Source organism: Vanacampus margaritifer, chromosome 8 (genome assembly GCF_051991255.1).
Source record: "Vanacampus margaritifer isolate UIUO_Vmar chromosome 8, RoL_Vmar_1.0, whole genome shotgun sequence".
Classification (NCBI taxonomy): domain Eukaryota; kingdom Metazoa; phylum Chordata; class Actinopteri; order Syngnathiformes; family Syngnathidae; genus Vanacampus; species Vanacampus margaritifer.
The window spans coordinates 4,923,121-4,934,252 of NC_135439.1; the positions used below are offsets into that span (position 1 = coordinate 4,923,121).

Below are 11,132 nucleotides of genomic sequence, written 5' to 3' on the forward strand. Positions count from 1 at the left end.
GATCTTTCCAGGCTTGGGTTTTTGAGACTTTTTTTTGTGTGTCTACTCATGATAGACATGTCAACCAAATGTCACAAAGCTGAGTGAAACTGGCTTCATTTCCCCTTTTTTTGATTGTTCTTACTCTTGGGAAAGCCCTCAAAAAAGTTGATTCAGTTGAACGAGGGATCAAAGCAAGCTCAAACTTGTTGTTCGAGGCGGTATCCCCAATACACAATCTCCTCACACAGACGCAGACGTACGAGATCATCCTAACGCTGGGCCAGGCCTTCGAGGTGGCCTACCAAATGACCGTGCAGTCCAGGCAGAGACACTTCATCCCCCACTCGTCCCTGGGGTCAGAGGTGGTCGAGACCAAGAGCAGCCGGCCCGTTTCGCAGGCATGGAGCAGCGCGAGGAGATCAGCAGTGAGTAGCGCCCCACCAACGGAACTCAGAGGAGGTCACAAACCATTATTGCTCACAAATTGACTTACAGTAGCTAGCGCCCATTCATAAAGTGAGTAACAAACTTTTTCGTTCCTCAATATCTTATCTTATATTTATCTAACAGCTGGTATATGTTGGAGTTCTCCTCCTGCGTCACTATTGAGTTTGTCAAGTTGTTGCCCACGCTGTTGACACATCGCAATTTTCAGCCAACTTGGCCTGCCGAGCGCTGCCCCGCCCCCGGCTCGTTTTTATTATTCTAAAGGGGACATATTATGGAAAATAGACTTTTTAATGGCTTGTTTACAAATGGTAGGGTCTCAAGAGAGAGAGCCTGCCCACCCATCAAGTGTGAAATTACACAAACAACGAGCAAAACTTTCGCGAGCTGCTTCGTTCTGAAAATGAAACAAAATCGATCCGAATTGTGACTATACAGAACATGCCAAGGTTAAAAGGTAAGCAGAGCTGCACTGTTGTGGGTTGCACAGTTAAGTGTTAGCTATGAGCGCACACTTGTTGCGGAGGGACGTTTATTTGTGGCTTGCAAATGTGACGAGGCGATGAAGTGCTGCCTCTAAGAGTGAAAACCGAATCCATGTTTTTGCTGTCTTACAGCGTAGTACTTAGTACTTGATTAAAAATAATAATAATTTTAACATGGCGCTGCACATAATTAGTGTAAGTCGGTGGGTTTATGAAGTTCTGCCTCCATGAGTGAAAATTCAAACCATGCTTTAATTGGTTTCAACGGACGTTAGCTTTTTTTCTTCTCACCCTTGGCCAATGAGTAGCCGCTTGCCTTGTCGCAACCCACTAGCTCTGCCCAACAGTAGAAGGGAGTGAAGGGAGGACTTTTAAAAACCGTCTGATTTCAGCGGGCCCCAAAAATAAGGTAGTAGACATTAATTTGTATAGAAAATACATAATGTGTCTCCTTTTTTAAAAAGTGGGCAACAATAAGGTGGGTGACATATTCTGTTTTGGCTGAATTCTGCATGATCGGACACGTTTGTCAAGCACTCCATTATAAAAGCTGTGAGAAGTGGGGCACACACATACTGATCATGTTATCGAAAATGTATCTTTACTGATTTGTAACCGTAAATGTTAAACCTGATAAATATCCTCAATGGCCAATAAAAATAAATAAATAAATAAAACTACAATGAAAATGACAAGAAGAGTTTACCATCTTCAAAAAGTAACTTGAGCTAACAGTTAGCATGGTGTTTTCTTTACTAATTATAATGAATGGGAAGTGTCTTTAATCGGTTCCAGACACGCCCAAAAAAGATTTTAAAAAAAATGTTTAAAAAAAATATATATATATTACACTTCATTAAAACACAAAGTAATGACATAATGCCTCGTTTTTTATGAATATTTACTAGGGTTATTAAGCGATTCAATTTTTTAAACTAATTAATCGCACATCATTTTCCGCGATTAATCACATTTTTCTACATCTGTTTCTACTTTTTTCTTCAAAGTTTCTAACATAATTACTTGAGGAAAATCTTGGAATTTTACTCTGAGATGATACGCCAAAGACGTACAACTAATAAGCTATTTGAATTTGGCTTTGTAAAGTGCGCAAATTATTGATATTTCTTCAACAAGCGTCAAATAAAAGTGAAAGCAAAACTACCTATAGTCCGTGTTTGTCCATCTTTGCGCCAGTGGCTAAAGTTTGGCTTCAGGTTATAGGCCATAACATAAAAATAGATCAAACTGAGTCAACTGAGTAACTTTTTTTAAATACTTTAAACATTTTTAATTAATCTCCAGTGTCAACGCTTTAATTTTGACAGCCCTAATATTTACTAATGATATCATCAGAACGCCTACTTGCTGTTGAAGTGAGTTGTAGAGTGCTTGTATCTGAAGTATGAGAAGAGAAAAATACTTTTTAAAAATGGGCCATGTGATATGTGTACCCTGCTTTACGCTACTTGGCAATTACTTCACCTAAACGACTGCTTTTCCAGAAACCCTCCCCAATGCCACTTGACTTGGAACTTTCCAATCCCCTCAGTTGTAGACGCATGTCACATGCTCACAATGCTCTTGTCTGTCTTTTAACATGTCCTTGTCTTCTTGTCTTCTTGGTGCTGCCGCCGCCTCCCAGGCTGCCCCCGTGCTCGAATGCCGCTGCTGTCACTGTCACACGTGCACCACCCACCGTCCTACCTTCCTCCCGTTGCACTCCGTTAGCCCCGGAGTCCAGGTCCTTCTCTTTCCTTGCCTCAACTCACCCCCCCGCTGCTATCGCACACCCGCTCACGCACCCCCTCCCCCGCCGCCACGCACATCTTCTTCCTTTCCCGCCACCGCAGATTCCATCTCCCTCTCGCACCTGCCATCGCCACCTTTCTTCATGGACGCCGTGAGCGCAAGTGTCGCAGTTTAGCTGAACGAAAGGGTTGTGTTTGGTGGATGCTTTCTTCATTTGAATCGGAAGAGGAATGAGTGGAACCTGTGGGATGTGTGCTCGGCGTGTTTTTTTGACATAAGTCCTGTTGTGGGTCGGGTTTGTGGTTATCGCAGGATTCCCAAGGACCAAAAAAAGTTTCGTTAAAGGACAATTTCTCTACCCCCGTAAAACTGCAGAAGGAACTAGCCATCCATCTAATTTATATGGCGCTGTTGTTGTGACGGTTCTACGCGTTTGCTAACTATTAGGTCACCAAAAAAGTTGTTGAATCTAAACATATTTTCAGCAGAGGAAAGTAAAAAAAACTCTGCCACAGTTTGTCTTTAACCCCTGGTGCTAGCTAGCTCTCCATGTCCAGAAAGTAAAAAACCCTGCCAGTTTGGCTTTAGCCCCTGGTGCTAGCTAGGTAGCTAGCTAGCTCCCCAGGTCTAGAAGTTTAAAAAAAAAAAAAAAAAAAACTACCACAGTTTGGCTTTAGCCCCTGGTGCTAGCTAGCTAGCTAGCTCCCCATGTCCAGAAAGTATAAAACCCTGCCACAGTTTGGCTTTAGCCCCTGGTGCTAGCTAGCTAGCTAGCTCCCCATGTCCAGAAAGTATAAAACCCTGCCACAGTTTGGCTTTAGCCCCTGGTGCTAGCTAGCTAGCTAGCTCCCCATGTCCAGAAAGTATAAAACCCTGCCACAGTTTGGCTTTAGCCCATGGTGCTAGCGAGCTCCCTAGCTGGTAAACAAGCACCATGGGGGCTAGCTAGCTAGCCAAACTGTGGCAGGGTTTTTTACTTTCTGGACCTGGATTTGCCACCTCTGCTTTTCAGTAAATTCATAAAAACAAATTAGCAATTTGTGAGCTAAATGCTTATTCAAGTAACACTTCTTCTAAGGATTTATTTGTTTTTGGCAGGCTGGATTAAATTCTCTAATGGGTCTTATATGGCGTTGCCCAAAGCAGCAAATACAATATTACTCTTAAGTATTGCCCATATTCATCCATCCATTTTCGTACGGGTGAGCTGGAGCATTGACCATCCAATCGCAGGGCCTATATTGACAAACTACCATTTACACCTATGAACAATTTAGCATATTCAATGAACTTAACGTGTTTTGAGAATGTGGGCGGAAGCCAGAGTACCTGGAGAAAACCCACGCAAGCACAGGGTGAACATGCAAACTTGGCACAGGGAGGCCGAGGTGAACCCAGAACTGTGAGGCAGACGTTCCAACCACTATGCCACTACGCTGCCCGTGAAGAGCGATTCATTCATTCATCCATCCTTTTTCTAGAGCTCAACTCAGCACTTTGAAAACAACTGCAGTTACATAAAAACAAAATCGACTCTAAAACAGAACGGAACGTCATTTCAAAACAACAAAGCATCAACAGAAACATGATTGTTTCGGGTGTGTTAGCTCACGGCGGCGGCCCGCGGAGCCCGTCAATCATCCATGTGGTGGATTGAGCCGCGGGACGCGGGGGGGGGAGCCTCCTCCGCTGACGCCCGTCTCACGCAATCCCTCTCGTCCCCTCCTCCCTACCTCCCTCCCCTTCCCAAAACCCTCTCTCTCCCTCCCCCCTCCCCCCTCCTCCTCCTCCTCCTCCTCCTCCACTCGGCAGATCGACCCCCTGGAGATGGACGCCGACATGCACTCGCTGGGCAGCACTTCCTGGCTCTTGGACCAGCGCGACGCCAGCAGGCGGCCCGTCAGCACCAAGTACGAGACCACCATATTCTGAGGCCCCCTCCCTCTCTCTCTCTCTCTCTCTCCTCCGAATCCCACTCCCACATCCCGTGCCACCCTTCCCCCGCATCCGGTTCGCAATCCACGCACAGTTCGAGCCCCGTGCCTTCTCACTGTGACGGTGTAGCCACCCCTCAGGGCTGCCTCCTCCTTGCACCTCCACCTTTTTGTTTTTTTGCCTCCTAAAAAAGGATCCCTCTCCCCGACTGCGGCTGAGGATGCCCCCTTTGGACTGAGCTCGTTCTTCCTTGCATTTCCAACCCCTTTGATAGCTTCCAGAGGTTGCTTATTTGTATATTATGTTAAAAAACAAACAGATTTTTCTTTTTCAGTTTTGGATTTTTTTTTTTTCTTTGTCCGTGTGTAGCCTCTCTTGTCTTACCAGGCATCAACCACTGTGAGACTCCGTGAGGAGGGACAAGATGCCAAACCAATGAGCAGTTTTGTTTTTGTTTTCTATGCATTTGTACAACAAAAAAAAAAAAAAAAACTCACACAGGATGGGTCACTAACACTTTTGCTGCACTTTGAGGAGGCCGGCAGCCCGATGTCATGTCATGGCCCCCCGCCCTCCCCCCCCGTGAACAGTACACCACCCGATGACTGCACGCTGCTTCTCCAACACACTTGACTGAGAGACTGAGGGGGACGTTGGGGTTGTTGGGGGTCTCTGCTCTGGCCTTGTAACTGCCCTGTGCCTCTCAGCGTCACGGTAGCACCGAGAGACAAAAGAAAGAAAGAAACAAAACAAAACAAAAAAAAACACTGTGTTGACACATGGCACTATCCCTTTTATCTCGGCCGGGGCGTCGGTTTTGTGATACTTTTTTGATAGGCTGTGACACCATTTGAGACAAGTTTTGTAAATGGAATACAAATATGCCCCAATTATATTTGACTATATTAAAAAACAACTAATAATAAACAGAAGAGGGCCCAAGCTCGCATTTTCCCCTAACTTAGCATCTCATTATCACGCTTAAACATCTCGCATGGCAAATGTGTCACGTCGCGTTTAAAAAGATACCAAATGTTTTTTTAAATGTTTTTTTTTTTTAGGATTTGCTATGCTGAGAGCACGACGCACGTACACACCGTGTTTCATTTTGTTTGTTTGAAGGATGTTGTTGTGGCGTCAACACTCCCCCCCCCCCCCACACCTGGCCACTGTGTGTGTGTGTGTGTGTAAGTGGTCTTGTTTTTGTTGCATAGTGGGGCCAACAATTTGGGATTTCACAGAGTTGTGGGGCCATTTTGCTGGGCCCCACAAGTTTAGACCTCTTTTTGAGGGTCAAGACTTGGTTTTAAGAGTTTAGGTTTGAATTGGGTTATGGTTGAGATTAGGGTAAGGAATAGGGGTAGGCAATCATTTTTGATGGTTGGGGTTAGGGGAAGGGTCTAGGAAATGATGTCAATGAGATGGCCCTACAAAGATAGTAAAACAAACCTCTGTGTGTGTGTGTGTGTGTTGGCAGACTGTTGCCGATGTAACCCGTGCATTGTTTGTGAAACAGCAGCATCCTGGCTACCGTGTTCTGACTGTTAGCTTCCACTGGTGATGCATGATTGCAGTGTTTTGTTGTGTGTTTTGGTACCTGGGCCAAGCTGGGCCAAGCCGGGGCCAGTTTGTCTGTGTGGCGTCTCCCATCCCATCCCATCCATCCATCCATCGCCTGGGTTTGAACATCACCAGTCAGTCGCCTCCATCCCACCGTCCGTCCATCCATCCATCTTCACCCCGCCGTCTCCCGTCTCGTGTGTCACCGCGGCAACCTGCTCGTATGGCTGCAAAGCCGGGACGGTAAAGTGAGATTATTTATTTATTTAAGCCTGAAGTTCAGAGCTTTAACCCTCTTCGTATTTAAGCCTAACCTGAACCCAAATACGGCTCCCAGGGTACCCAAGTGGAGGACGCGCGTTTATTGACACGTTTGTTTTTGCTATACTGGGGGAAGCGCACGCCGTTCACCTTCCGCCAGTCTGGGTTTTAGTTCCAAACAAACATGTCTTCTGTTTGACTTTGGAATTTTGATTTCTAAGGCAGCCCGATGAGGCTGGTGGCTCTCGACAACAATGGAGCCTTGAGATACTATTCCATGTGTTTTTTATTGAGACAATATACAAACAGTGCAGCAATGTAGTAAGCTGTAAAATCACAGTAATGACAGGTTTACTATTTTTTTTAAATTAACACTTCTTGTCACACTCTTGAGCCTTGGCCTGGTTGACTTGAGTTTCCCTTTGCTGCAGGGGTGTCAAACTCATTTTAATTCAGGGGCCACTTTCACTCAAATTTGATCTCAAGTGGGCCAGATAAGCTATAGATAATAATGACATACACATACATCCTGAAAATATCCCCATCTCTTTTTATTTTATTGCAGAGTACAGTAATGGTTAATTTCTTAACAAACATGAGCACACAATATTTGCATCAAATCCTGAGTAAGACCCACAAAATTAGCAACAACAGTTAATTTTCCTGAAAAACTGTGTTCTGTCTTCACGGCCAGATTAGAACCACTGACGGGCCTGTTCTGGCCCACGGGCTGTATGTTTGACACCCCCTGCTTTAGAGTGTAACGACAGCGCCACATAGATGCTAATTGTTAGCCCTTTGTATGTTAGCATTAAGGTAGGAGAGGCTAGGTGGTTGTTTTAAAGGGACAGTCAGTGGTCCCCAGCGCCATCTAGTGGTGAACTAATAATCTATTCATTTAAAAAAATGACTGTCAAAAGTATGTAAAAAAATGTGTCAGATAAACGCAATTTTAAATACATATATAAAATTCTAGTAATCACTAATTATATTACATGGCTGTAGTCTCACCTTACTAGAGCTTATCGCCTTCTGCTTTGCTCTCGCAAGCTCTTACTAGCTTTTTTGTTTTGTTTTACTCGCTCTACTAGTTAGCTGCTCCAGCTAATTCCAGCTCGCTCTGTCTTATGGTCTCTCTGAGCCACCGTAGTGTGCGTGTTTCTAATGCTTTCTTTGACCACTAGATGGCACTGAGGACTACACACTGGGTATTGAAATAGACAATGTGTAAGCTGAGAGTGGAAATGAGCGGCTTGAAACCCTTTTTTTTTGGTGAAGAATATTTCCTAATTGTATCTGCCAAAATGTCATCAAAGCAAAAAAAAAAAAAAGTCCATTCAAAGTGGGAGCGCTGGTATCTCAAGGCACCATGATATTGAAATCCATTACACCAAATAGTCAAAGAGCGACTAAAATTCAAAATACTTCTGTGCAAGGTCTATGCTTGTGAGCGTGTAATGGAGTAACTTGTTTTGCCTTTTCATTTGTTTGTTTTTGATGTCACGACAGAAAAGAAGTTTGAAATTCAATTTGGTTCCTATTTCACTCTAAAAAACGTTTGATGAAAAATGATTTTGATGCAAATGTTTTAGAGTGTTCAATTGCTGGTTTAGGCCAAACTATGGATGGGTTTGACAATTACAATTGTTTTGTTCTTCTAAATTGTCGTTTACAAACCTTCTTTTCTGTTTCTGTCTTAGCCCGCCAAAGCAGTAAACTAGTCGGGCTTGAATGATCTGTGCGTTCTGCTCTGTTGGTGGCTGTCCCTTATTGATTAAAATGATGCCTCTACAGGGAATCCTAGTAGGAGATCGACCAAAATTGTTGTGCATAACAAAGTGATACCTTGATGTGAAACTTGAGCTCAGTGAGCATCTAAGGTATTAACTCAAGTTTTGCTTTTTCTTTAGCTTTTGTTTTGTGACATCACTACTGAACGATACCCGAATAAACAAACAATCATGCTAAAAATGGTTCCTAATTTGATTTGGTTGCTATGGTAACCTGTTTAGTCGGACTTAACTGAAGCAAATGCTGCTTCCTGGACTAAAAAAAAAACATGACACCTCAACTGTAATGCATTATTTCCATGTTAAAAATGAAACAGTACAAACGTTTTACTTTGAGATTAGATTTAGATGATAACCTTTGTTGGTAGCAGTCCACAACTGAAATTATGTTTCAACAATTTGAACATCATTTGACCAAAATTCTTTAATACGCCTTGCGCAAAAAAATCATGCGGTCGAAACCAATGTTTTGGGAAAAATTATACAGAAATAATGATGTCTCAGTTTATTCATAAATCTACGTTGTGTAAAATCCAGACTAAGATAGTACTGTATTATTTTATAAATGGCAACAGGTGAACACTTAATTGCACCATCTGCCATCTTGTGGAATAGCATTTAATTGTTCTGCCTGTCACCGGATCGTATGCCAGTGGCATAGATAGATAGATGAACAAAAAATATTTGTAGTAGGGGTGTCAAAATAAGTGTTAATTTATACTTTCTTTAACGCCACTGTATTTTTTTTTTTTAACGCGTGATTAATGACGGCCCCTTACTTGGAATTGAAACCGGGGAATTCCAGTCAAAATTTAGCAGTAATAAATTTAATAATAATTCATATACTTGTGGAGACTGGGGTCAAGTTATATTTGATCATTTTTAAAACGCGCATTATTTCACAAGTTAACTTCCTGTTAAAGATTAGATACCGCTTAATATGCAAAGAAAAATGCACTGAACTGTCACCAACGTCTTACAAAAGCAATTATGCCATCTAGTGGCAGAAAAATGACCAACACAAATCAATATCACTCGTTTTTTTTTGCAGTACAGTACATCTTTTTAATTTGATGTTTTTGTTAAGAATATGAAAACTTAGAAACAAAATTTTACTGTACATTTTATTGTAAAGATATCAAATTTGCTATTCAAGTCATGCGATTAATCATGATTCGAAAAAAAATTTAATCGCCTGACATCCCTAATTTGTAGTAATGTAATCATTTTCAGATCAAGTCAACTTCCCACTTGACACTACTTCTCAGTCTTTGCAACTTTTCAACCGTTATCTTCCAAACATGTATTTAGAAACAAATCTCTTAAAGGTGGAATTGGACCATTTTGGCAGTTGGTTGGGAATAACTGGTCTAAACGTCAGCATACAGGCCACCGTTTTAAGATGATTATGTTCGTCAATGTATGGTCAAACTTGTTTTCTTTTCCATGCCACTTTCAACTTCAATTTTAAAGTAGACACTGCTTGCAGCAGCAATATGAAGCAAGTTGTGCGGGCGTGAAGCAGGTGACACACGTCGCATGGTCTTTTTTGGGTTTGTAACCATTTGGTGTTTTTCTTGTGTAGCTCGCCCCGGCGTTCAAGTTCCCGGACACCAAGCTGTGAGTTGGTGAGCGAGCGAGCGAGCGAGCGGGCCCGTGCGAGTTAAAGCGGGGAAGAGCTCGATGGAGCAAATCCTCTCTTGACATTTAGATCTCGCTGCGTACGCCCCCCCCCCCCACCCCCACCCCCACCCACCTTCGCTCACGCTACCTATACACGCAGACGAAAGGTAAACCTGTCCGACATGGCCGGCTAAACAGGACTTTGAGCACCGCTCCCGTCTTGACAAAAAGGTCAGCTAGAAAGGTCACGTCTACTTCCTGGCCTGTGCGCAACTCCCCTTGTTATGTAGGTACCGCGATAGGTTTGGAGCGCCGAGCATGTCAATCGATCCGGGTCTGTCAAGAGATGCATAGGAAATGTCAAGAAAACAACACGATGAAAGGGGGGGGGGGGCTGTACCAGCAATCAAAGCTTTGCCCAGATTTGTGGCCAGAGTTTGGGTCTGTCAATGAAAATGTGATACTGTTTCCAACATTTCAAAAAGCAATATTATATTCATGATTATTAAATGATACAATGAGAAAAGCATCCCACAAGTCTGATGTCAGCATTGTTTTTGTCCATTTATGTCAACGATGTTGATGCAAGATGTCACTTATCAAAGCCCCAAATTTGGCATGTTGAGCCATTAAAGCGGTAAGGTAAAAACAAAAAAAAAACAAAAAATCTTGTAATATGTTCTGTCCCCACTCGTCTAAACATCATTTTGTGAATAATAGTGCATTTGTGGTAAAATAATTAATCAGAACTAGATTAGGTGCAATTTCTGGAGAAATTGTGTGGGGAATACTGAAAGCTGAATGATAATAGCTAAAAGCTAAGATTTGAATGCAAGTGGAATGCTTCTGAAATAAATTATGAAATTATGACCTGGTTACTATACAATGCACTTTACCAAATGTGCCACAGAGCAGTATCAGTCACCTGGCAATGATGATCAGTTGTGGGTGCGGAAAGTGTACTTCGAAAAAGTACCATGTCTGTCCCATTGAAAATGGATGGGGAAAAAGTTCATATTTAAACGGTAAATTGTGCAGCAGGGGGCAGTGACGTATAAAATGTCAGCCTCTATGGATGGATTCTTCATCTTAATCCTCATACCAGCGAACAATAATCAAAGCAAATATTTCCCCCTTAACTTCCGCTTTAACGTAGCATCAAGACAATTGTGCGATCGCTAACATCACAAAACCGATTGCGCCTGACTTTGAAGGTCTCACAACCTCATTAAAAGTTTATTCTTTGATTTCAAGCCACCGTTTAATCTACATATATGTTAACCAAATCGATTGGATA

General features: G+C 42.7%; 1 protein-coding gene and 1 long non-coding RNA gene across 13 annotated transcripts in view; one reads left to right on the forward strand and one right to left on the reverse strand.

The window, feature by feature from the left end:
* The window catches only part of LOC144056126 (uncharacterized), a 44,963-nt gene extending 38,557 nt beyond the window's left edge, over nt 1-6,406 (reverse strand). For both annotated transcript variants that reach the window (XR_013295002.1, XR_013295001.1), the window contains exon 1: nt 6,199-6,406. This is a non-coding gene — a long non-coding RNA (uncharacterized LOC144056126). The remainder of the gene's footprint in view (nt 1-6,198) is intronic.
* anks1ab (ankyrin repeat and sterile alpha motif domain containing 1Ab) overlaps nt 1-10,660 on the forward strand; it is a 45,575-nt gene extending 34,915 nt beyond the window's left edge. For 2 of the 11 annotated variants that reach the window (XM_077572591.1, XM_077572596.1), the window contains 3 exons: nt 231-407; nt 2,560-2,658; nt 4,479-5,543. In XM_077572591.1, the coding sequence (XP_077428717.1) occupies nt 231-407; nt 2,560-2,658; nt 4,479-4,598 (396 nt within the window). In that variant the 3' untranslated portion in view covers nt 4,599-5,543. Of the gene's footprint in view, nt 1-230; nt 408-2,559; nt 4,456-4,478; nt 5,544-9,797 lie in introns of those variants that run through there. The other 9 variants (XM_077572597.1, XM_077572599.1, XM_077572590.1 and 6 more) reach the window with 8 other exon arrangements.
* The last annotated feature ends 472 nt before the right edge of the window (nt 10,661-11,132 follow it).